This window comes from Ranitomeya variabilis, chromosome 8 (genome assembly GCF_051348905.1).
Source record: "Ranitomeya variabilis isolate aRanVar5 chromosome 8, aRanVar5.hap1, whole genome shotgun sequence".
Classification (NCBI taxonomy): Eukaryota; Metazoa; Chordata; class Amphibia; order Anura; family Dendrobatidae; genus Ranitomeya; species Ranitomeya variabilis.
In genome coordinates this window covers 104603132-104626840 of record NC_135239.1, presented here as the reverse complement: position 1 = coordinate 104626840, position 23709 = coordinate 104603132, and the positions used below count along the sequence as shown (strand labels likewise).

Genomic DNA, 23709 nt, shown 5'->3' with positions numbered 1-23709 from the left:
CATTGAAACAATCAAATAGTTAAAGAGCAGCAATCATGAGTAGCACAGAATGCTGCTGTTACAGACAGATGCAGGCTGTGTATTACAGCAGACATCTGCCCTTTATGGAGTGGTACAGCTCCTGAGCTAAATCCATACACGCGCACTCTGACCAGAATGTACATGTGTGGAAGGTGTACAAAGGGGATACATTTTCTTTATTTTTTTTGCATATTTTTAAAGGCTTTATAACAACAGAAACTAATTTCTTTTGGTCTCTATTATCATAGCCATATTACAAAGTGATAATGAAGCGTTGCTAAATTAGTCTAGGTGATGTATTTGCTTCTTTACTATTTTTGCTATAAATGCCCAGTTAAAATATGTAAGGTAGCACAGATAAATCAGGAATAAACAGTGGATTGCTGCCTGTTGTAAAAGGGGTAAGATTGGAAGGGAGATAAAGATATTTAGACATTACAGTAAAATCTACGTATGATATAGAAGTGCAGACGGTATGACCAGTTATAGCGTTGTTAGCTACAAATCATTAAATCATAAAGTCCTTAATTCTTTATGGACAGGCTGGCTTACCTTAGTGTTATAAATTGCTAAAGAGCCATTCCTGAACTGCTTAAACCGTTTATTATTCAGAATATCATTTCCTTTCTTGTTCCACTGAATTTTCGGAATTGGATTTCCTTTTACAATACAATGTAAAATAATACTGCCTCCCAAAGACACAGTCTGAACGATATAATGGTTCCCAACAAGAACAGGGGGCTCTAAATACATGTAAAAATGTAGTAAGTATATATTTAATAAAATACATTTAGCATAACTTGATTTAGAGCAATTCTCTTTAATGTAATATGTGAGCACAAGCTCTTCCATCTTTGTGTGACTACCGACAATTAGGCAGGCCTCTTTGAATTTGTCCAGGAAATTAAATTTGCACTGAAGATATCCTCTGTGAATCAAATGTTTCTTATTATAATCTGATGTCTCCCCAAACCACAGAGCATAATAAATGTACGTTAAAAAATAAAAGAAATGACTGTATACCTACTTTACCCTGACCTCAACTGTCCAGCTAACCAGCCCATCTCTGTTCCGGTCTTTCAGGCTTCTTCTCCCACCGCTTCCTGGCATCTTCTGAACTTCTCCTAGCCTGTGCAGAGGGGCCAAATATTCTGGGACAAGATGAGAGAAGTTTGAAGACTAGACCAAAGCTGAGAGGAGTTGAGCAGCTGGACAGATCAGGCCCAAGGCCAGGTGAGTACTTTTTTAACCTTTTTCTTGCCATTTTGAATCCAGCAAACTTATGGCCTTCTTGTGACACTTTTGTTGGTTTTGTGAGAAGCAAAACGCCCAAAGTTCGGGTTAGTCAGAATCCATGAAATTTGATAAATTTGATAGACTTATCTCTATTTACAACTCATTATGTCCACCCATACATGGCACTAGCAAATTTAATTCTTTTAGGCATACCACTTAATAAGCCTCAGATATTTGTTTTGTGCTTATTCCCTGAGGGTTCAGACAACGTTTTGAGCTTGTGCTGGCACAATAATTCAATGCCTATTTCCATATATTTCATTGACATTTGTATCACTTCCCGATTAGGGTTAGTGTTGGGGTACCGTCACACAGTGCCATTTTCATCGCTACGACGGCACGATCCGTGACGTCGCAGCATCGTATGATTATCGCTCCAGCGTCGTAGACTGCGGTCACACTTTGCAATCACGGCGCTGGAGCGATGCCGAAGTCCCTGGGTAACCAGGGTAAACATCGGGTTACTAAGCGCAGGGCCGCGCTTAGTAACCCGATGTTTACCCTTGTTACCAGCGTAAACGTAAAAAAAAAAAACAGTACATGCTCACATTCCGGTGTCTGTCCCCCGGCGTTCTGCTTCTCTGCATTGTGTAAGCACCATAGCCGGAAAGCAGAGCGGTGACGTCACCGCTGTGCTCGCTTTCCGGCCGGCAGGCGCTCACAGTGCGGAGAAGCTGAGACGCCGGAGGACAGACACCGGAATGTAAGTATGTACTGTTTGTTTTTTTTACGTTTACGCTGGTAACCAGGGTAAACATCGGGTTACTAAGCGCTGCCCTGCGCTTAGTTACCCGATGTTTACCCTGGTTACAAGCGAACACATCGCTGGATCGGTGTCACACACAACGATCCAGCGATGTCAGCGGGTGATCAAGCGACGAAAGAAAGTTCCAAACGATCTGCTACGACGTACGATTCTCAGCGTGTTGTCTGATCGCAGTAGCGTGTCAGACACAACGATATCGTAACGATATCGCTAGAACGTCACGAATCGTGCCGTCGTAGCGATGAAAATGGCACTGTGTGACGGTACCCTTAGGGTTAATTATCCAATTTGTTTAAATGGAATCTGTCACCATGAAAATGCAGTCAAATGTGTAGGCACCATATTATAGAGCAAAGGGAGCTAACATATTGATATATAATTCTGTGAGAATAGATTCGGTATAACCTGTGTCCACTGGGCGGTCCTATCAGTGACTGACAGCTTTCTTTGTATAGGAGTACATACAGATATAGCTGTCAGTCACTGATGGGACCGAAAATCACAGTAAGAGCAGAGATATAAATGGAAAACACACAGGTTATACTGAATCTATTCTCACTAAATCATATGTCAATCTACTCTGCTCTTGCTCTATAACATGCCATTAAATTGGATGGCAATATCATGGTGACAAGTTCCCTTTAAATTTGGAATAATCTGATCTAAAATGCAAAGTGTCATAAAGTGATAGATTATCCTCATATTTAGTTACATAATAGCATTTTTTTTTTCAAAATTCAAAATATTATACTTAAAAAATGTAATTAAGAGAGGGTTGTTTGTTATTCCTTGATTCTGTTATTGAGACTGAGACTGAGACAGGTTTCTGTTAAAAAAACACAATATTTGCCTTCAATAATTACTATCCTATTGTAGTGGCCGGCATGACTATAATATTTGAATTGTCACAATATGTATTACCTCTCACAAACACGTGTACTGTAGTATTGATAGCGGACACTGTGTTTTCTGCTGTGCACGTATATGCACCTTCATCCTCTTTTAGAATTCTTTCAATCACCAAATCAGTCAGAAGTTTACTTGGTCCTGGTTGTGCTGCAGAAAATATACAGCATATCATAAAATTCAATTACAATCACACAGACAGGCATGTTGAATTTCAAATGTGAAGTGCAGAGCGAGAAGGATTTGGATTAAAAACATACCACATTTGTCCATGGACTACATCTGATATTGCAGCTGATTCCCATTTACATAAATGGGCTGAAATTCAGTAACAGAAAAAACCTCATGGTCACAAGCGACACAATTAGAAGGCAAGAGACTAAAAAGAATCATTCTAATGAAAATGACCATTGTCACCTTTATTTTAATTCTAGCAGGGTCATAAACAGTTGGACTAGCTTGAAGGGGTTAATCACTTTATCATGTTACTATAGCTTTCCTCATAAACTGCCCTGACCTATACTTCTGTAAGGGTGTGGACTGCCCTGTCCCTGAAGACAGCGTTGAATCACAAAGATAGTGATGGACGGTTTTCCTGAGTTTTATTGTTCCATGTGAAGTGTATACTTTGTCATGTGGTTTTTAGAAATATAATGTCTGTATTGTATAGTGTTGTAGGTACCAATGCTGCTCTGTAAATACCATAAAGGTAATGCCTAGTGTGAGTAACATGCACTCAGCTCAGGTGTAGGGAAAGCATAGGATAGAGTTTAGTGGTTATAATAGAGAGAGAGTGACTGTAGGTACAGTGGGGCAATATACAGTTAATGTTTGGGACTAGCCCAGATTGGGAGGTGCTAGGCCAAGAGGGAAAGGGAACTACTTCCTGGTTTAGTTAGTGAAATTAATAGGGAAAGTTTTTGTTGGAGACAAGGTGAAGTTCAAGGTGCAGTGGGCTTAAAGCATGGTGTGAACAAAACATTCAGGTGTTATGAGGTCATACAGTGGATACAGAAAGTATTCATACCCCTTTAAATTGTTCACTCTTTGTTTCATTGCAGCTATTTGGTAAACTAAAAAAAGGTCATTTTTTTCTCATTAATGTACACTCTGCACCCCATCTTGACTGAAAAAAAGACGTAGTAATTTTTGCAAATTTAATAAAACAGAAAAATTGAAATATCACATGGCCATAAGTATTCAGACTCTTTGATCAGTATTGAGTAGAAGCACCCTTTTGAGCTAGTACAGCCATGAGTCTTCTTGGGAATTATGCAACAAGTTTTTCACACCAGAATTTGGGGATCCTCTGCCATTCTTCCTTGCAGATCCTCTCCAGTTCCGTCAGGTTGGATGGTGAATGTTGGTGGACAGCCATTTTCAGGTCTCTCCAGAGATGCTCAATTGGGTTTAGGTCAAGGCTCTGACTGGGCCAGTCAAGAATGGTCACAGAGTTATTCTGCAGCCACTCTTGTTATTTTAGCTGTGTGCTTAGGGTCATTGTCTTGTTGGAAGGTGAACCTTTGGCCAAGTCTGAGGTCCAGAGCACTCTGGAAGAAGTTTTCATCCAGGATATCTCTGAACTCGAAGCCGTATTCATGTTTCCTTCAATGGCAACCAGTCGTCCTCTCCCTGCAGCTGAAAAACACCCCATATCATGATGCTGCCACCACCATGTTTCACTGTTGGGATTGTATTGGGCAGGTGATGAGCAATACCTTGTTTTCTCCACACATACCGATTAGAATTATTACCAAAAAGTTCTATCTTCATCTCATCAGACCAGAGAATCTTATTTCTCAAAGTCTGTGAGTCCTTCATGTGTTTTTTTTAAGCAAACTCTCTGTGGGCTTTCATATGTCTTGCACTGAGGAGAGGCTTACATCGGGCCACTCTGCCTTAAAGGCTAGACTGGTGGAGGGCTGCAGTGATTGTTGACTTGTGGAACTTTCTCTCATCTTCCTACTGCATCTCTGGAGCTCAGCCACAGTGATCTTGGGGTTCTTATTTACCTCTCTCACCAAGGCTCTTCTCCCACGATTGCACAGTACGGCTGGACGGCCAGTTCTTGGAAGATTCTGGTGGTTCCAAACATCTTCCATTTAAGGATTATGGAGGCTACTGTGCTCTCAGAAACCTTGATTACTACAGAAATTCTGTTTTAACCTTGGCCAGATCTGTGCCTTGCCACAATTCTGTCTCTGAGCACCATGGCCAGTTCCTTTGACCTCATGATTCTCATTTGGTCTGACATGCACTGTGAGCTGTGAGGTCTTATATAGACAGGTGTGTGCCTTTCCAAACCAAGTCCTATCAGTTTAATTAAACACACCTGGACTCCAATGAAGGACTAGAACCATCTCAAGGAGGATCTCAAGGAAATGTACAGCATGTGACTTAAATATGAGTGTATGACCAAAGGTTCTGAATACTTATGACCATGTGATATTTCAGGGTTTTTTTTAAATAAATTTGCAAAAATGTCTACATTTCTGTTTTTTTCAGTCAAGATGGGGTGCAGAGTTTACATTAATGTGAAAAAATGAACTTTTTTGAATTTACCAAATAGCTGCAATGAATCAAAGAGTGAAAAATTTAAAGGGGTCTGACTACTTTCTGTACCCACTGTTCAAAACTCCCTGCAGACATTCTTGCAATATCTGGAGCTCAAGGCTCAAGTTGGGGCTATGTAGGGCACAAAAAACTTTTTCGCACAGAGGAAGATGGGTGTGAAACCATGAGAGGGAAACATAGCGGATCTTGGGAATACTGCAATGCCAGACAAGAAATCTCTAGGGCTAACAGGATCTGTTAAAATAGGTATAGTCCAAACTGAACATCGGAAAATGATTGAAATGCACTGTATTGATGGAACAAGTGGTGAAGAGTGTTCTGTCTGATATTGCATGTTAAAGAATGATGTACTTGAGATATCCAGTGTTATGATCCGGTGGTAGGATCTCAAAACTGACCTGACACATGTGACCAGAATATAGGACCAGTTCTGGGGAGGTGGAAGCTATACTGACCGCAAACCTGATCCTATCCACAAACACTAAAGGCAGCCGTGGAGCGTTCCTAAAATCCTAGACGCCACGTTCACAGCCTGAGAAACTGACTACCCCTAGAGAGAAAGCAAAGACCTCACTTGCCTCAGAGAAATAACCCCAAAGTTTTAGTCAGCCCCCCACAAATAATAACGGTGAGTTAAGGGGAAAAGACAAACGTAGAAATGAAACAGGTTTAGCAAATGAGGCCCGCTAACACTAGATAGACTGAAAATAGGTAGGAGTCTGTGCGGTCAGTACAAAAACTATCAAAACTAAACCACGCAGAGAATACAAGAACCCCCACACCGACTCACGATGTGAGGGGCGCACTCTGCACCCCAGAACTAACCAGCAAGCGAAAAATCACATATAAGCAAGCTGGACTGAACTCATCATATACAGAGAAACGTTTTCAAGGAAATAATGAGCAAAATGAACAAACAAACTTAACTTCTCCAGCAGGAGACTGGTCACAAGGAATATTCAGGAGCTATCAGAAACAGGACTGAATACACCGACAGCAGGCAACAAATGAAAGGCCAGGTGAATTAAATAGGCCTCAGCATAGCAGGAAATGAAGAAGCTGAGCCCAGCCAAGACCAGCCATATCGCTAAAGGCCACCAGAGGGAGCCCCAGAACAAACTCACACAATACCGCTCATGACCACAGGAGGGAGCCCGAGAACGGAATTCACAACAATCCAGTACAGTTGAAATTTTAAAATGAACCGGTTATCCCCTTATGGGTGTGTGGCTGTTTTGGGAACCAAAGACGTGGATACCGTGATGGGCTCTAGCCTACAAATGAGTACAATGCAATGTACACAGCACAACAATTATGAACTAGAACCAGATTTTCTTGTAAAGTGTGAGGGTGCTATGGAGGAGCAGCTCGCCCATTGCTACCATCCTGGGCACCTTGCACGTCTGTTTATAAAACATGGGAACACCTCACATGGGAAATCTCCTTTTCTGTAAAAGGTGTCTGATAAACTGTTCGGGTCACTTAGTCATCAATCAGCAGTCATTTTATGGACAAAAGTGTTGATCAGTTTGTGAGGAAAGTTGCAATAAAAAGAGAAAGTGGCCAACTCATTTTAGGATCTTTTAGTGGTCCAAGACAAATTAATTAGCTTCAATGAGCTAACAAAGACAACATAATTCATAAAAGACATCAATAGCTGGAATATTTTCTCCCAACATTTTCTTTATATTCCAGGAGACAACTGATGTGCATGCTCTGTGGCCTGAGCAGAGGTCACTGTGCAGGGAGAGGAGAGGTATGGTAAATATCAGCTACTGTCAATGAAATGAATATTTATTATGTGTCTCCAGGTGTTACTTTTCACTGTAATCCTATGCTCTAATGAAATGACTGTGAGCCTTCCCCAGGGTGTATAGTATAAGCTAAAAAGTGCTGGTAAGTATCAGCCAGCACATTGTCTACGATAAGGACAATGTGACCACTGTATAGAAATAATCTTATATAGGAAAATGAACATGTAAAAAGTAACCACAAAATAATCAAAAATCCATTTACCATAACATTACATTAAATATTATATAATTGTATATGGCAAATTTTTTAGCTATAAGTTATTCTCATCATATCTTTTTTTAACATTTTTATTGGTTTGTAAAAAAAAACAACACTTTTACTGATACTGGTTATATAAAACCAAAGTAAAACAATTACATTATATAAATCAATCAATATCACATTTTACTCTACCATGCCCAATGTTTAAAATCAGAGCACAGAGACTGTGACTCACCTGTTATTATCCTATCCTTGTAAGCCCACGTTACCTTCGGGGAAGGGTTTCCTGTTGCTTTACATGATAACTTTAAGCTTTCCCCTTCATTTAGTGACACATTTGAGGGTAGTTCATTAAAAGATGGAGCATAGTGGATGGCTAGTCTTACTGTGTGAGAATCTTTTCCAGCAATGTTGATAGCAGTACATGTATAATTACCAGCATCTTTTTTCTACAGAGATAAATTCAGGAATACTTCCATTTAATACATTACACAATCTAATAAATGTGGCAGTAGTTGTAAAAATTCAAAAATATAGATAAGGTAAAGTATTGAACATTTTAAGTTAATAAAAACGTAAAGTAATTTTTATATACAATCATAAATTCACATATTGTATTTCACGATAACTGGAAAACTAATGGGGATATTTTAGCATACAATAAAATTATATAAGAAATTTTTAAGGCATTTTGATAAATGCATTAGCATTGCATGTTTGTTTTATGTCTGCTGCATTTGTAAGCCTTACAGTTGTAAAGGTGAGAGGCAGATTATATGTTATTGCTCCTATTCAAAATGAGAACAATAAGTGATCTTCTCTAAAGTTAGAGCCATTGACCAATGTGGTCACACAGCTCACTTTCTCCAGCTCCCCTGGCAGCACCTCTGTTCTGACTACGTTTCTTACGGCAATGTGCCTACCCAACAGAACAAAGGCCATAGGTATACCTCTTTGCCACCCATAAATTACATGATTTATTTTTCAGTCATCTTGTAAAATTTTGTCAAATGATCAGAGATATAAGTACTAAAAATATAGTTAAGACAAAATGAACAATATTTCCAAAATTATAAAAGAAAACAACTACAACAACCACTATAACACTACTGCTTCTAGTACTTCTCCAACTATTAAAGTTACCACCACTACTACACGTATCACTAAGATCACCACCTCTACTACTGTTCCTGTTAAAGTTACCACTTCTACAACCACTACTACTAACACTACCATCTCTACTACAGTTATGAGTAAAGGTTTTTACCCCTTTCCTAATGTCCTATTCTTTTGGATGTCTGCCACAAAAATGTTTCAATTCACGAATAAGCCTCCTTACCTTGACAAGCCAGAGCTGGTATGTCACTCTCCACAAGGAGAAACCTTACTGTTATGATCCTTAGTGGCTGAGGATCACGAATAGACCAGCAAGTGAATAAACTAAGGACAAGCTCTAGGGAGATGGTAACTGGACTGATCGCAAATCTGAACCTATCCAACACAACTAGAGGTAGCCGGTGAACGTGCCTAAAAAAATTCCTAGACGTCTCGAGCCAGCCTGAGGAACTAGCTACCCCTAAAGAGAAAGAAAGACCTCGCTTGCCTCCAGAGAAATAATCCCCAAAGATATAGAAGCCCCCAACAAATATTAACGGTGAAGTAAGAAGAAGGCACATACGTAGGGATGAAATCAGATTCAGCAAAAGAGGCCCACTAGTACTAGAAAGCATAAAATAGAGCAGGGGTCTATGCGATCAATAAAAAAACCCTTACAAAATATCCATCCTGAGATTTCAAGAACCCATGCACCAACTAATGGTGTGTGGGGAGAAACTCAGTCCACTAGAGCATCCAGCAAGCGAGGGAATCACATTTTAGCAAGCTGGACAAGGAAACATGATAAACACTGCTGATCAAAAAATGAGCAAACAAAACTTAGCTTGTCCTGGATGGACTGGGAGCGAGGTAGACAGAAGGAATCTGAGTAGCACTGATTACATCGACAGCCGGCAACAAGTGGAAGTGAAACAGAGCTATATAGGAACCTCCCAGAGGATAACGAACCAGCTGATAGCCAGAGACCAGCAGGATAACAAACAAAGCCACCAGGGGGAGCCCAAAGCAAAAGTAACACCATGCCACCAGTGACCACAAGAGGGAGCCTGAAAACAGAGTTCACAACAGTACTCCCCCTTAAGGTTGGGTCACCGAACCCTCATGAAAACCCCCAGGGCGATCAGGATGAGCCACATGGAAGGCACAAACCAAATCGGCCGCATAAACATCAGAGGCGACAACCCAAGAATTATCCTCCTGACCATAGCCCTTCCACTTGACCAAATACTGGAGCCTCCGTCTAGAAATACGAGAATCCAAGATCTTCTCCACCACGTATTCCAATTCTCCCTCAACCAGCACCGGGGCAGGAGGCTCAACCGGAGGAACCACAGGTACCACATACCTCTGCAACAACGAGCGATGGAACACATTATGAATAGCAAATGATGCCGGGAGGTCCAGACGGAATGACACAGGGCCAAGGACTTCCAGAATCTTATAAAGACCGATAAACCGAGGCTTGAACTTAGGAGAGGAGACCTTCATAGGAACGAAGCGAGAAGACAACCACACCAAGTCCCCAACGCGAAGTCGGGGACCCACACAGCGACGGCGGTTGGCAAAGAGCTGAGCCTTCTCTTGTGACAGCTTCAAATTGTCCACCACATGATTCCAAATCTGATGCAACCTATCCACCACAACATCCACTCCGGACAGTCAGAAGGCTCCACCTGACCCGAGGAAAAACGAGGATGAAACCCCGAATTACAAAAAAAAGGAGAAACCAAAGTAGCAGAACTAGCCCGATTATTAAGGGCAAACTCGGCCAACGGCAAAAAAGTAACCCAGTCGTCCTGGTCAGCAGAAACAAAACATCTTAAATAAGTCTCCAAGGTCTGATTAGTTCGCTCGGTTTGGCCATTCGTCTGAGGATGGAAGGCCGACGAAAAAGACAATTCAATGCCCAACTTAGCACAAAAGGTCCGCCAAAATCTAGACACAAACTGGGATCCTCTGTCAGAAACAATGTTCTCAGGAATCCCGTGCAAACGAACCACATTTTGAAAAAACAGTGGAACCAACTCAGAGGAGGAAGGCAACTTAGGCAAGGGCACCAAATGGACCATCTTAGAAAAACGATCACACACCACCCAAATGACAGACATTCTCTGAGAGACAGGGAGATCTGAAATAAAATCCATGGAAATGTGCGTCCAAGGCCTCTTCGGGACAGGCAAAGGTAACAGCAAACCACTGGCACGAGAACAGCAAGGCTTCGCCCGAGCACAAATTCCACAAGACTGCACAAAGGAACGCACATCCCGCGACAAGGAAGGCCACCAAAAAGACCTGGCCACCAAGTCTCTGGTACCAAATATTCCAGGATGGCCCGCCAACACCGAAGAATGAACCTCGGAGATGACTCTGTTGGTCCATCTATCCGGGACAAACAGTCTCTCCGGTGGACAGCGGTCAGGTCTATCCGCCTGAAACTCTTGCAGCACACGTCGCAAATCTGGGGAGATGGCAGACAAAATCACCCCTTCTCTAAGGATACCAGCCGGCTCTGAATCTCCAGGAGAGTCAGGCAAAAAACTCCTAGAAAGAGCATCAGCCTTCACATTCTTTAAACCCGGCAGGTACGAGACTATGAAATCAAAACGAGAAAAAAACAACAACCAACGAGCCTGTCTGGGATTCAGCCGCTTGGCCGACTCAAGATAAATCAGATTTTTGTGATCAGTCAAGACCACCACACAATGTTTAGCTCCCTCGAGCCAATGTCGCCACTCCTCAAATGCCCACTTCATAGCCAACAGCTCCCGATTACCGACATCATAATTCCGCTCGGCAGGCGAAAACTTTCTTGAAAAGAAAGCACATGGCTTCATCACAGAGCCATCGGGGCTTCTCTGTGACAAAACAGCCCCCGCTCCAATCTCGGAAGCATCAACCTCCACCTGGAAGGGAAGTGAGACATCTGGCTGACATAAGACCGGAGCCGAAGAAAACCGACGCTTCAGCTCCCGAAAGGCCTCCACAGCCGCAGAAGACCAATTAGTCACATCAGAACCCTTCTTGGTCAAATCCGTCAAAGGCTTAACAACGCCAGAAAAATTAGCTATGAAGCGACGGTAAAAATTAGCAAAACCCAAGAACTTCTGAAGACTCTTAACAGATGTAGGCTGCGTCCAGTCATGAATAGCCTGAACCTTGACTGGATCCATCTCAATAGTAGAAGGAGAAAAAATGAAACCCAAAAAAGAAATCTTCTGGACTCCAAAAAGACATTTTGAGCCCTTCACAAATAAAGCATTGTCACGCAGGACCTGAAAGACCATCCTGACCTGCTTAACATGAGACTCCCAATCATCCGAAAAAAACAGAATATCATCCAGATACACAATCATAAACTTATCCAGATATTCACGGAAGATGTCATGCATAAAGGACTGAAAGACTGAAGGAGCATTAGAAAGTCCAAAAGGCATCACCAAGTACTCAAAATGGCCTTCAGGCATATTAAATGCAGTTTTCCATTCATCACCCTGTTTTATACGCACAAGGTTATACGCACCACGAAGATCTATCTTGGTGAACCAACTAGACCCCCTAATGCGAGCAAACAAATCAGTTAACAATGGCAAAGGATACTGAAATTTAACCGTGATTTTATTCAAAAGGCGATAATCAATACAGGGTCTCAGGGAACCATCCTTTTTAGCCACAAAAAAGAATCCTGCACCAAGAGGGGATGAGGACGGGCGAATATGTCCCTTCTCTAAAGACTCCTTTATATAACTCCGCATGGCAGCAAAAAAAAAAAAAAAAAATCTCAAGGCTTCTTTTCTCCTGCTTCTGCCATGCAATTAACACTTTATGGGCCGGCTGTACTGTTATGATCCTTAGTGGCTGAGGATCACGAATAGACCAGCCAGTGAATAAACTAAGGACAAGCTCTAGGGAGATGGTAACTGGACTGATCGCAAATCTGAACCAATCCAACACAACTAGAGGTAGCCGGTGAACGTGCCTAAAAAAATTCCTAGACGTCTCGAGCCAGCCTGAGGAACTAGCTACCCCTAAAGAGAAAGAAAGACCTCGCTTGCCTCCAGAGAAATAATCCCCAAAGATATAGAAGCCCCCAACAAATATTAACGGTGAAGTAAGAAGAAGGCACATACGTAGGGATGAAATCAGATTCAGCAAAAGAGGCCCACTAGTACTAGAAAGCAGAAAATAGAGCAGGGGTCTATGCGATCAATAAAAAACCCTTTTCAAAATATCCATCCTGAGATTTCAAGAACCCACGCACCAACTAATTGTGTGTGGGGAGAAACTCAGTCCACTAGAGCATCCAGCAAGCGAGGGAATCACATTTTAGCAAGCTGGACAAGGAAACATGATAAACACTGCTGATCAAAAAATGAGCAAACAAAACTTAGCTTGTCCTGGATGGACTGGGAGCGAGGTAGACAGAAGGAATCTGAGTAGCACTGATTACATCGACAGCCGGCAACAAGTGGAAGTGAAACAGAGCTATATAGGAACCTCCCAGAGGATAACGAACCAGCTGATAGCCAGAGACCAGCAGGATAACAAACAAAGCCAACAGGGGGAGCCCAAAACAAAAGTAACACCATACCACCAGTGACCACAAGAGGGAGCCTGAAAACAGAGTTCACAACACCTTACCCCTTAGGCTATGTGCACACTTTGCGGCGTGCTCTGCGGGTTCTCCCGCAGCGGAATTGATAAATCTGCAGGGCAAAACCACTGCGGTTATCACTGCAGATTTATCGCAGTTTGTTTTGCGATTTCCGCTGCGGGATTACTCCTATACTATTGATGCTGCATATGCAGCAATATGCAGCATCAATAGTAATGTTAAAAATAATAAAAATGGTTTATACTCACCCTCTGATGTCCGGATCTCCTCGGTGCTGCACGCGGCGCTCCGGTTCCAAAGATGCTGTGCCGAGAAGGACCTTCGTGACGTCACGGTCATGTGACCGCGACGTCATCTCAGGCCCTGCTCGCACAGCAACTGAGACCGGACGGCCGCGTACAGCGCTGAGAGGTGAGTATAGCATCATTTTTTATTTTACTTCTTTTTTTTTTTACACTATTTATGCTTCCCAGGGCCTGGAGGAGAGTCTCTACTCCTCCACCCCGGGTAGCAACCGCACATTATCCGCTTACTTCCCGCATCGTGGGCACAGCCCCATGCGGGAAGTAAGCGGATCAATGCATTTCTATGGGTGCAGAATCGCTGCGATTCTGCACAAAGAAGTGACATGCTGCGGGTTGTAAACCGCTGCGTTTCTGCGCATTTTTTCCCGCAGCATGTGCACTGCGGTTTGCGGTTTCCATAGGGTTTATATGTTAATGTAAACGCTATGGAAACTGCTGCGGACCCGCAGCATCAAAATCGCCGCGGATCCGCGGTAAAAAGCGCAAAGTATGAACATGGCCTTAGATCTCAATTCACCAAGCAAATTTAAATATTTGACAAAGATAACAGAAGTAAACACAAAATGCAGATTACAAATAAAGATCTTTATTATAATGGGAAAAATAAATCCAAACTTACAGGACCCTGTGTGAAAAAGAGATTGCCCCTTAAATCTAATAACTGGTTGGCCACTATTAGAAGCAACAACTGCAATTAAGCGTTTGCGATAACTAATGAGTCGTTTACAACATTCTGGAGGAATTCTGGCCCACTCATATTTGCAGAATTGTTAGAATTCAGCCACATTCGAGGGTTTTCGAGCATGAACCGCATTTTTAACCCCTTAGTGACTGAGCCAATTTGCAGCTTAATGATCAGGCCAATTTTTACAATTCTGACCACGGTCAATTTATGAGGTTATAACTCTGGAACGCTTTAACACAGTGTTCCCCAACTCCGGTCCTCAAGAGCTACCAACAGGTCATGTATTCAGGATTTCCTTAGTATTGCACAGGTGATGGAATTCTTGCCTTTCTAGGTAATGCAATTATCACCTGGGCAATACTTAGGAAATCCTAAGTTGGGGTTGGGGATCACTGCTTTAACAGATCCAGCTGATTCTAAGAATGTTTTTTCGAGACATATTGTACTTCATGTAAGTTGTAAAATTTCTTCGATATGACTTGCGTTTATTTATGAAAAAATGGAAATATGGCGAAAATTTTTAAAATTTAGCAATTTTCAAACTTTGACTTTTCATGCCCTTAAATCAGAGAGATATGTCACAAAAAATTCTTAAAACATAACATTTCCCACATGTCTACTTTACATCAGCACAATTTTGGAACCATGTTTTTTGTTAGGAAGTTATAAAGGTTAAAAATTGACCAGCGATTTCTTATTTTTACAACACCATTTTTTTAGGGACCACATCACATTTGAAGTCACTTTGAAGGGTGTACATGACAGATAATACCCAAAAGTGACACCATTCTAAAAACTGAACCCCTCAAGGTGCTCAAAACCACATTCAAGAAGTTAATTAACCCTTTACGTACTTCACAGGAACTGAAGCAATGTTTATTTTCACAAAGGTAAAAAGAGAAAATGAACCACAAAATTTGTTTTGCAATTTCTCCTGAATAGGCTGATACCACTGTTTGGGCACACGGCAGAGCTCGGAAGGGAAGGAGCATCGTTTGATGTTTTCAATGCAGAATTGGCTGGAATTGAGATCGGACGCCATATCGCATTTATAGAGCCCATGATGTGCCTAAACAGCGGAAACCCCTCACAAGTGACACCATTTTGTAAACTAGACCCCCGAAGGAACTTATCTAGATGTGTGGTGATCACTTTGAACACCCAAGTGCTTCACAGAAGTTTATAACGTAGAGCCGTGAAAATAAAAAATCATATTTTTTCCAATGATATTTTAGCCCCCAAAGTTTTATTTTTCCATGGGTAGCTGGAGAAATTAGACCCCCAAAGTTGTTGTGCAATTTGTTTTGAATACATCGATACCCCATATGTGGGGGTAAACCACTGTTTGGGTGCACGGCAGAGCTCGGAAGGGAAGGAGCGCCATTTGACTCTTTCAATGCAGAATTGGCTGGAAATGAGATCGGATGCCATGTCGCATTTGGAGAGCCCCTGATGTGCCTAAACAGTGGAAACTCCCCACAAGTGACACCATTTTGGAAACTAGACCACCCAAGGAACTTACCAAAGTTGTGAGAACTTTGAACGCCCAAGTGTTTCACCAAAGCTTATAACGCAGAGCCATGAAAATACAAAATCATTTTTTTTTACACAAAAATTATTTTTTTTAGCACCTAATTGGGTATTTTCACAAGGGTAACATGAGAAATTGGACCCCAAAAGTTGTCCAATTTGTCCTGAGTACACTGATACCCCATATGTGGGAGAACACTACTGTTTGGGCACACGTCAGGGCTCGGAAGAGAAGTAGTGACATTTTGGAATGCAGACTTTGATGGAATGGTCTTCGGGCGTCATGTTGCGTTTGCAGAGCCCCTGATGTGCCTAAATAGTAGAAGCCCCCCACAAGTGACACCATTTTGGAAACTAGACCCCCCAAGGAACTTATCTAGATGTGTTGTGAGAACTTTGAACCCCCAAGTGTTTCACTAAAGTTAATAGAGCACAGCCGTGAAATGAAAAAAAAAAATTTTCCACATAAAATGATATTTTAGCCCCCAATGTTTTATTTTCACAAGTGTTACAGGAGAAATTGGACTACAAAAGTTGTTGTCCAATTTGTCCTGAATATGCCAATACCTCATATGTGGGAGTAAACCACTGTTTGCTCAAACGGCAGAGCTCGGAAGGGAAGAAGCACTGCTTGACTTTTTCAATGTAGAATTGAGATCGGATGCCATGTGGCGTTTGGAGAGCCCCTAATGTGCCTAAAAAATGGAAACCCTCCAAATCTAACTCCAACCCTAACCCCAACACACCTCTAATCCTAATCCCAACCCTAGCCATAACCCTAACCACACCCTAACCCCAAACCTAACCGTAATCCCAACCCTAACCCTAATCCCAACCGTAAACGTAATCCAAACTGTAACCCTAACCCCAACTCTAGCCCCAACCCTAACTTTAGCCCCTACCCTAACCTTAACTTTAGCCCAAACCTTAACCCTTTCTTTAGCCCCAACCCTAACCCTAACTTCAGACCCAACCCTAACCTTAACTTTAGCCCTGACCCTAAGTTTAGCCCCAACCCTAACTTTAGCCCCAACCCTAACTTTAGCCCAACTCTAACCCTAATGGAAAAATGGAATATATATTTTTTATTTTATTATTGTTCTCTAACTAAAGGGGTGATAAAGGGGGGTTGATTTACTATTTTTTTTATTTTGATCACTGCGATAGGGTCAATCACAGTGATCAAAATGAACCAATAGGAAAAATCTCCTATTGCTGCCGGGTGCCGGCCGGCAGATCTTGGCGGTGCACTGCACATGTGCCCGCCATTTTCTTACTGGAAGAAGATGTCAGCGGCCGTGGGGGGAACTAGGAGGACCCTGGGACACCGGGTGGTACCAGGGGGAATCGGGGACCCTATTTATCTCTCCTCTGATGTTAAATTAAATGGTAAATCGGACTTTTTTTTGTGATCGACATTATATGGTTGATAACGGCGAAAGCAACCTCGGGGTCGGTTAAAACCGACCCAAATCATGTTTTCTGGGGTCTCGGCTACCCCCGGCAGCCGAGACTTCAGAGAAAACCTGACTGGTGGGGCACTATACACTTTTTCCACAGCACCTTTAATTAATGGCGCTGTGGTTTAAGTACCCTTAGCTACCACCGTGAAAAGGCATATCGGCGGTCATTAAGGGGTTAAGGTCATACCACAGCATCTCAATCAGATTAAGGTCTGGACTTTTACTATGCCACTCTAAAGTTTTCATTTTGATTTTCTTAAGCCATTCAGAGGTGGACTTGCTGGTGTGTTTTGAATCATTGTCCTGCTGCATAACCTAAGTGTGCTTCAGCTTAAGGTCACGAACAGAAGGCCAGACATTCTCCTTCATGATTTTTTGGTAGACAACAGAATTCATGATTTCATTTAACACAGCAAGTCTTCCAGGCTCTGGTAGAGCCATGAACACTGACCTTAACTGAGGCAAGTGAGGTCTGCAGTTTTTTGGGTGTTGTTATGGCATCTTTTGTGACGTCTTGTATGCGTCGTCGCTGTGCTCTTGTGCTAATTTTGGTTGGCCAGCCACTCCTAGGAAGGTTCACTATTGTTCCATGTTTTCACCATTTGTGGATATTAGCGCACACTATGGTTCACTGGAGTCCCAAAGCTTGAGCAATGGTTTTATAAACTTATCCAGAATGATAGATCTCAATTACTTTGCTTCTCACTTGTTCCAGAATTTCTTGGATCGCGGCATGATATATAGCTTTTTAAAATCTTTTGGTCTATTTCACTTTGTCAGGCAGGTCCTATTTAAATGATTCCTTGATTGAGAACAGTTATTGCAGTAATCAGGCATGGGTGTGGCTAGGTAATTTTAACAGCTTCCCAAAGATGTGATAAACCACAGTTAATTTATGTTTTTAGGGGGCTGAGGTGAGGCAATCACTCTTTCACACCGGGCCTTATAGGTTTGGATTTCTTTTTCCCTTAGTAATAAAGACCTTCATTTAAAAATTGCATTTTCTGTTTACTTGTTGTCACAGAACCCTGACACAGAGAGGAGCCAGAAGACAGTGGTGTCTGAGTTCTCCTACTCCTGCACTGAATAAAAGCACTTCACCTTCTTATTATATTAAACGGTGTAAATTTCTTTTGGCAGAACAGGAATTAATCTGCTCTGTTGAGAGCTCTTGGAGCTAAGGCTCCCATCTGTGCACTGTTAGCCACTCCCATCACCTGTGTAATCTGGGTCCTGACCGACACACATTGGCAGAGCTAGCTTATGTTGCATAGCTAGGAGGATAGGTGTTGGTGGTTATTTGAGTAGGCATTTGGTGGATTTATCTGTGACTGTTGCTTTGTTTTGTGAATGTGATATTTCCCTTTCTTCTCCTACTTTGGTTTAACCCCATCCCCAGTGCATACCTCTGTAATATGTGAGTGTATATTTGTATGTTTGGTATTTTCTGTTACCCCTGTTTATGTTACCTTGTGAGTCTGGTTGGTGTACAACAGTGCAGACTGAGGGCAATTCAGTAGCTAAGGCAAGGTATGTGGCCCCGGCATCTTCACCTTTTGAAGTAACCCGGGAAATAGAGAGAGCTAGGGCTCCCCCTAGCATTAGGACAGGGAAGCACCTGTTCCTGGAACACCCGAAAGCAGAGATGTGACACTTTTGCTATCTTTGTCTAATATTTAATTGTGTTTGGTGATCTGAAACATTTAAGTGTGACCACTATGCAAAAGTGCAAAACAATAGGAAATCAAAAAGGGGGCAAACACTTTTTCACACAACTATATATGTACTAATAAAATAACTACCACCTCAACTAGATGTACTAATAAAATAACTACCATTACTATGAATACTACTAACATTACCACCTCTACTACTATTGCTACTATAATTTCCACCTCTACTACGATTACTACTAAGGCTGGGTTCACATTGCGTTAACAGCAGCCCGTTCAACACATACATTAACGGGCTGCTGTTAAAGTGCCGACATTCCATCCCGCTAGCGCAGATAGACCATCTGCTAGCTCTATCTGCGCTAGCAGTGACGGACCCGGAAATGCTGCAGCCCGCGTCTCAGGGTCCGTCACTCAATGACGGCACATAGCTAGCGCACGCCCATTGTGGGCGTGCTTTAGCGATGCATCCGACATTGCATTCAATGGCAGCATTAACGGACTACGTTACACCTCGTTATGCCGCGGTGTAACGTAGTCCATCTAACGGATGCCAGGAACGCAATGTGAACCCAGTCTAACATTACCACCTCTACTACTAACATTACCACCTCAACTACTATATCACTAAGATCACCACCTCTACTGCTATTACTACTAACATTATCATCTCTACTACTATTACTACTATTACTACTAACATCAACACCTCTACAACTATTACTACTAACATTACCACCTCTACTACTATATCACAAAGATCACTCCTCTACTATTATTACTACACTCCCTGACAGAAGTTATGTAGCTTATCCATCTTATGTAAATAAAAGCTTATAACCTTACATTAAATTCATCCATTGGTTGTATAAATTATTCTTTGGAAAGCTAAAAACCCTCCAAAATGTGGTTTAGGTTGAAAAAATAAATTGGCATCAATGCAGAAATATTGATCAGTTAATGGACACAGAATGGTCAGATTGTGGCAAGACAAAAGTTTTGTTGCCCACAGAAAGTATTGTGATATTCAAACAAATAATTAACTTAAAATACAAATATATGTTGCATAACATTTGTGAATGAAGTTGTGGTGCTATTAGAGTCATATTTAATATTTTGTGTGACTTCCATGAGCTTGAAGGACTGCATTCAGGTGGTTCAGCAATGATTCATACAATTTGTTTATGAAGTCACCAGGAATATCAAAGAATGCAGTCTTACATGCCTCCCAGAGTTCATCTAGATTCTTTGGTTTTGTCTTCCAAGCTTCCTCTTTCATCCTACCCCAAACATGCTCAATGATGTTCATGTCTGGTGACTGGGCTAGCCAGTCCTTGAGCACCTTGATCTTTTTTGCCTGGAGGAACTTTGTTGTAGAGATGGATGTATGAGATGGAGCACCAGCTTGCTGCAGAATTTGACCCCTTTTATGATTTGGTATATAGGAGGTAGCCAATACTTCTTGATAGTTTAGGCTATTGATATTGCTTTCCACCTTGCAGATGTTTTGCACACCCTCATACTGAAAGTAATCCCAGACCATGATCTTTCCACCACCAAATTTAACTGTTTTCTGGGTGTAATTTGGATCCATACAGGCTCCAGTAGGTCTCCTGCAGTATTTGCGGCGGCTGTGGTGTAATTCTACTGAAGATTCATCAGAGAAATCCACCTTCTGCCACTTTTCCAGAGTCCATCTGTTTAGCAGGCTGTGTGACTTTGCAAATACCACACGGATTTTATTTGCCTTTTGTTTAGCGCTGGCTTCTGGGCACTAATTCGACCATGGAGGCCATTTCGAGACAGAATCCTACAAACTGTTCTAGTTAACACAGGGACTTGAGGTGACCAGGCCTGTTGGAGCTCTGCTGCAGTCGAAGAGGGGCTTGCTTTGGATTTTTGAACCATCAAACGTTCCTCCTGAGCAGTTGTCTTGTGTGGTATGCCGGACCTGGGATTGTCAAACACATCTCCAGTCTCTTCAAATCTTTTTTTAATTCTTTGTACTTGACGCTGAGACACATTAAAGGTGCCAGCCACCTCTGCAGTGGATCTGGTCTTCAGCCTCTTGATAATCCAGGCTTTGGTTGCAGGGTGGATTTTTGGCATGTTGTCAGAGCTCAAGTTGCAGTTCAAGTGAAGGTCTGGGGTGCTGAGTTTCTTTTTATACACACACACTAATTAACCAATCATTTACTGAGCACAGGTGAGGTTGTAAACTAGGATTGGGTGCATTATATGACCACGTGTCAAAAAAATTGTCTTGCCAAAATCTGACCATTCTGTGTTCATTACCTGATCAATATTTCTGCATTGATGCCAATTTATTTTCTTAACCTAAACCACATTTTGGAGGGTTTCAGCTTTCAAAAGAATAATTTATACAACCAATGGATGAATTTAACATCAGGTTATAAGCTTTTATTTGCATAACATGGTTAAGCGACATAACTTCTGTCAGGGAGTATACTAACATTAACACCTCTACTACTTTTATCACTAAGATTATCACCTCGACCACTATTACCACTAACATTACGACCTGTACTTCTATTGCCACTAGCATTACCACTTCTACAGCAGACCACAAGCTGCCATCTGCCATAGCAACCAATTGGCACCCCTCAATCATGCTGCAAGGAGACAGATGGGTACATGAAATGGTTTGTCCCCAGGCAGCACTCTGTAAATATTGCTATTGACGACATTTAACAGGTGAACAGCAGCAGACGGAGCTAAGATCTACTCGCTTCTGTTAGAAACAGATGATGGCTGAATAACACAGTCATCATCTGGTGACAGATCAACTTTGATGTTATTAACCTATAAAGCAGCTTTTTAGTCCATCAATCCCATGTCACTTCTAATATGGTTACCCAAACTAAAACCTCTTCTACTATTACTGTTCAAACTAAAACAAACATAATTATAGTGATTATCATGAGTTGTTGTGTAAACTTGCAGAAGGTATTTAGATTGCACAACTGAGACCAGCTGCTGAGTAGTGCTCAGAAAACATGGCTTTTACTGCATTTTTACTTCTGTGGTTTGTCCTGATGAAGAAGCAAGGTGTGTTTTTGATAAAGAACTGAATTTATACCTTCATAGTTTTTCCACTGCATATTTTACTATTGACAGCGTGGGTTTCTCTCCACTATCTCCAGGTGCACACAGGCAATGTGGCTTGACAGGCTAGAGACTGAGGGGCCTGATCACATATCAAAACAGAGAAATCCAGCACGGTGATCTTCATAAAAGGAAGATTTCAGTGTTGGATTTTTACATTGTGATGATTGGAAAATGGTGACAGTTGCACAGTAGCAGCCTGATGTCTGTTACTCACCTGTTCTCAATCTAGCGGTGAGCAGTCTGTAATCTGCAATGCTCCTGTTGGCTCTCTTTGCGCTTCTGCACACCGGGATGCAGTAGAGCTCCTGTAATATCACTCACCAAAACCATTTACCCAAGACACCGCCTGAGAATTCAGGCATCTGCCACTACAGCTACTGTACACAGCTCATTCTGTGGCTCCAGACATTTTCTTCTCAGCTATTGAGTCCGTGAGCTACCAAACATACCGTAATCAGCTCTGCTATTCAGTCACAGTGAGCCGCCAGACATACTCAGCTCTGTTATTCTGCCACAGTTTGTCTCTGGTCACACTTAGCTTTTTCAAACAACCTCAGTGTTCATACTGGTGGACTCAGCTCTTCTACTTTGATCCTTTGGGCATACCCAGCTCTGTTACATTACTACCACATGCCTCTTGATGGTCTCAACTTAGCTGTTGCTCTATTACAATTACAAAAGTCCTGTTACTGACTCAACTTTTCTACACCTCCACACTCTGCTTTATCGTTTCTGTGAGCCTCCTGTTCTGTGTCATCTCTTTAGTGGTCCACCAGGGTCTGTGTTGTATACCACCTGCTCTTCCAGAATGAAAGCATTGAGGACCCTCCTCACCAGGTGACACACAACTGCTTTATGTTTACATTTGCAAACATTACAATTACCTCAGCATTGTGCACAATGAGTTCCCCAGATGTCAGCATCTGATATTTTCCAGTTGCTTCTACTATTGGTGCATTATTCTTTTTCCAGGATATTTTTGGTGTCGGAATTCCATATGTTATACAAGGAATGGTCACTTGAAAACTATTCCTCACAACATAGTCTTTGATATTTTTTATTATCTTGGGTGGGACTGAAAATGAAAAAAAATGTATGGAAATGAAAAGGAGATCATTACACTAATCTTGTCATATATTGGGGGACGAAACTGAAAAAAGTAATTGTTAATGGAATAATGAGTTATTCAGAGCAGTGCCACAGAGAAACACCTGATGCCGAGCCGTTCTAGTCACCTGACCGATGCAGCCAATCACAGGCCTCAATGGTGCTGGAATGGAAAAGCATTGACAACATTGTTCTGAAGAAGACTATGGAGCAGCCTGCGCTGACCCAGAGGACTCAATGCAGATGAGTATGTGTCAGCCTGCTCTTTCCACTTGATAAATACTTACAGTGATGTTTGTATTTTAGCACAGAGTACCCCTTTAATACATGAGTCTAGTCTACTGAAGTCCCTTCATTGTCCCGCACAGTTCTGAGCATAAGGGCTTGTTTAGACATGCATACAATCAGTTACTGTGTTGTTCGTGTGCTCAGTGGATCCAAAAATATCTAGTGTGCCAGTGCACAAGAGCAAATTTTCACATAGATCTGTGGCACGTGTGAAAAAATCTC

General features: G+C 41.9%; 1 protein-coding gene across 1 annotated transcript in view; it reads right to left on the bottom strand.

Annotated features, from left to right (window-relative positions):
- HMCN1 (hemicentin 1) overlaps window positions 1-23709 on the bottom strand; it is a 768245-nt gene that overhangs the window by 205800 nt on the left and 538736 nt on the right. The window contains exons 82-85 of the mRNA XM_077275842.1: window positions 22977-23167; window positions 7815-8028; window positions 3005-3139; window positions 574-764 (exon numbers count right to left, since the gene is read on the bottom strand). Of these exons, the coding sequence (XP_077131957.1) occupies window positions 574-764; window positions 3005-3139; window positions 7815-8028; window positions 22977-23167 (731 nt within the window). The remainder of the gene's footprint in view (window positions 1-573; window positions 765-3004; window positions 3140-7814; window positions 8029-22976; window positions 23168-23709) is intronic.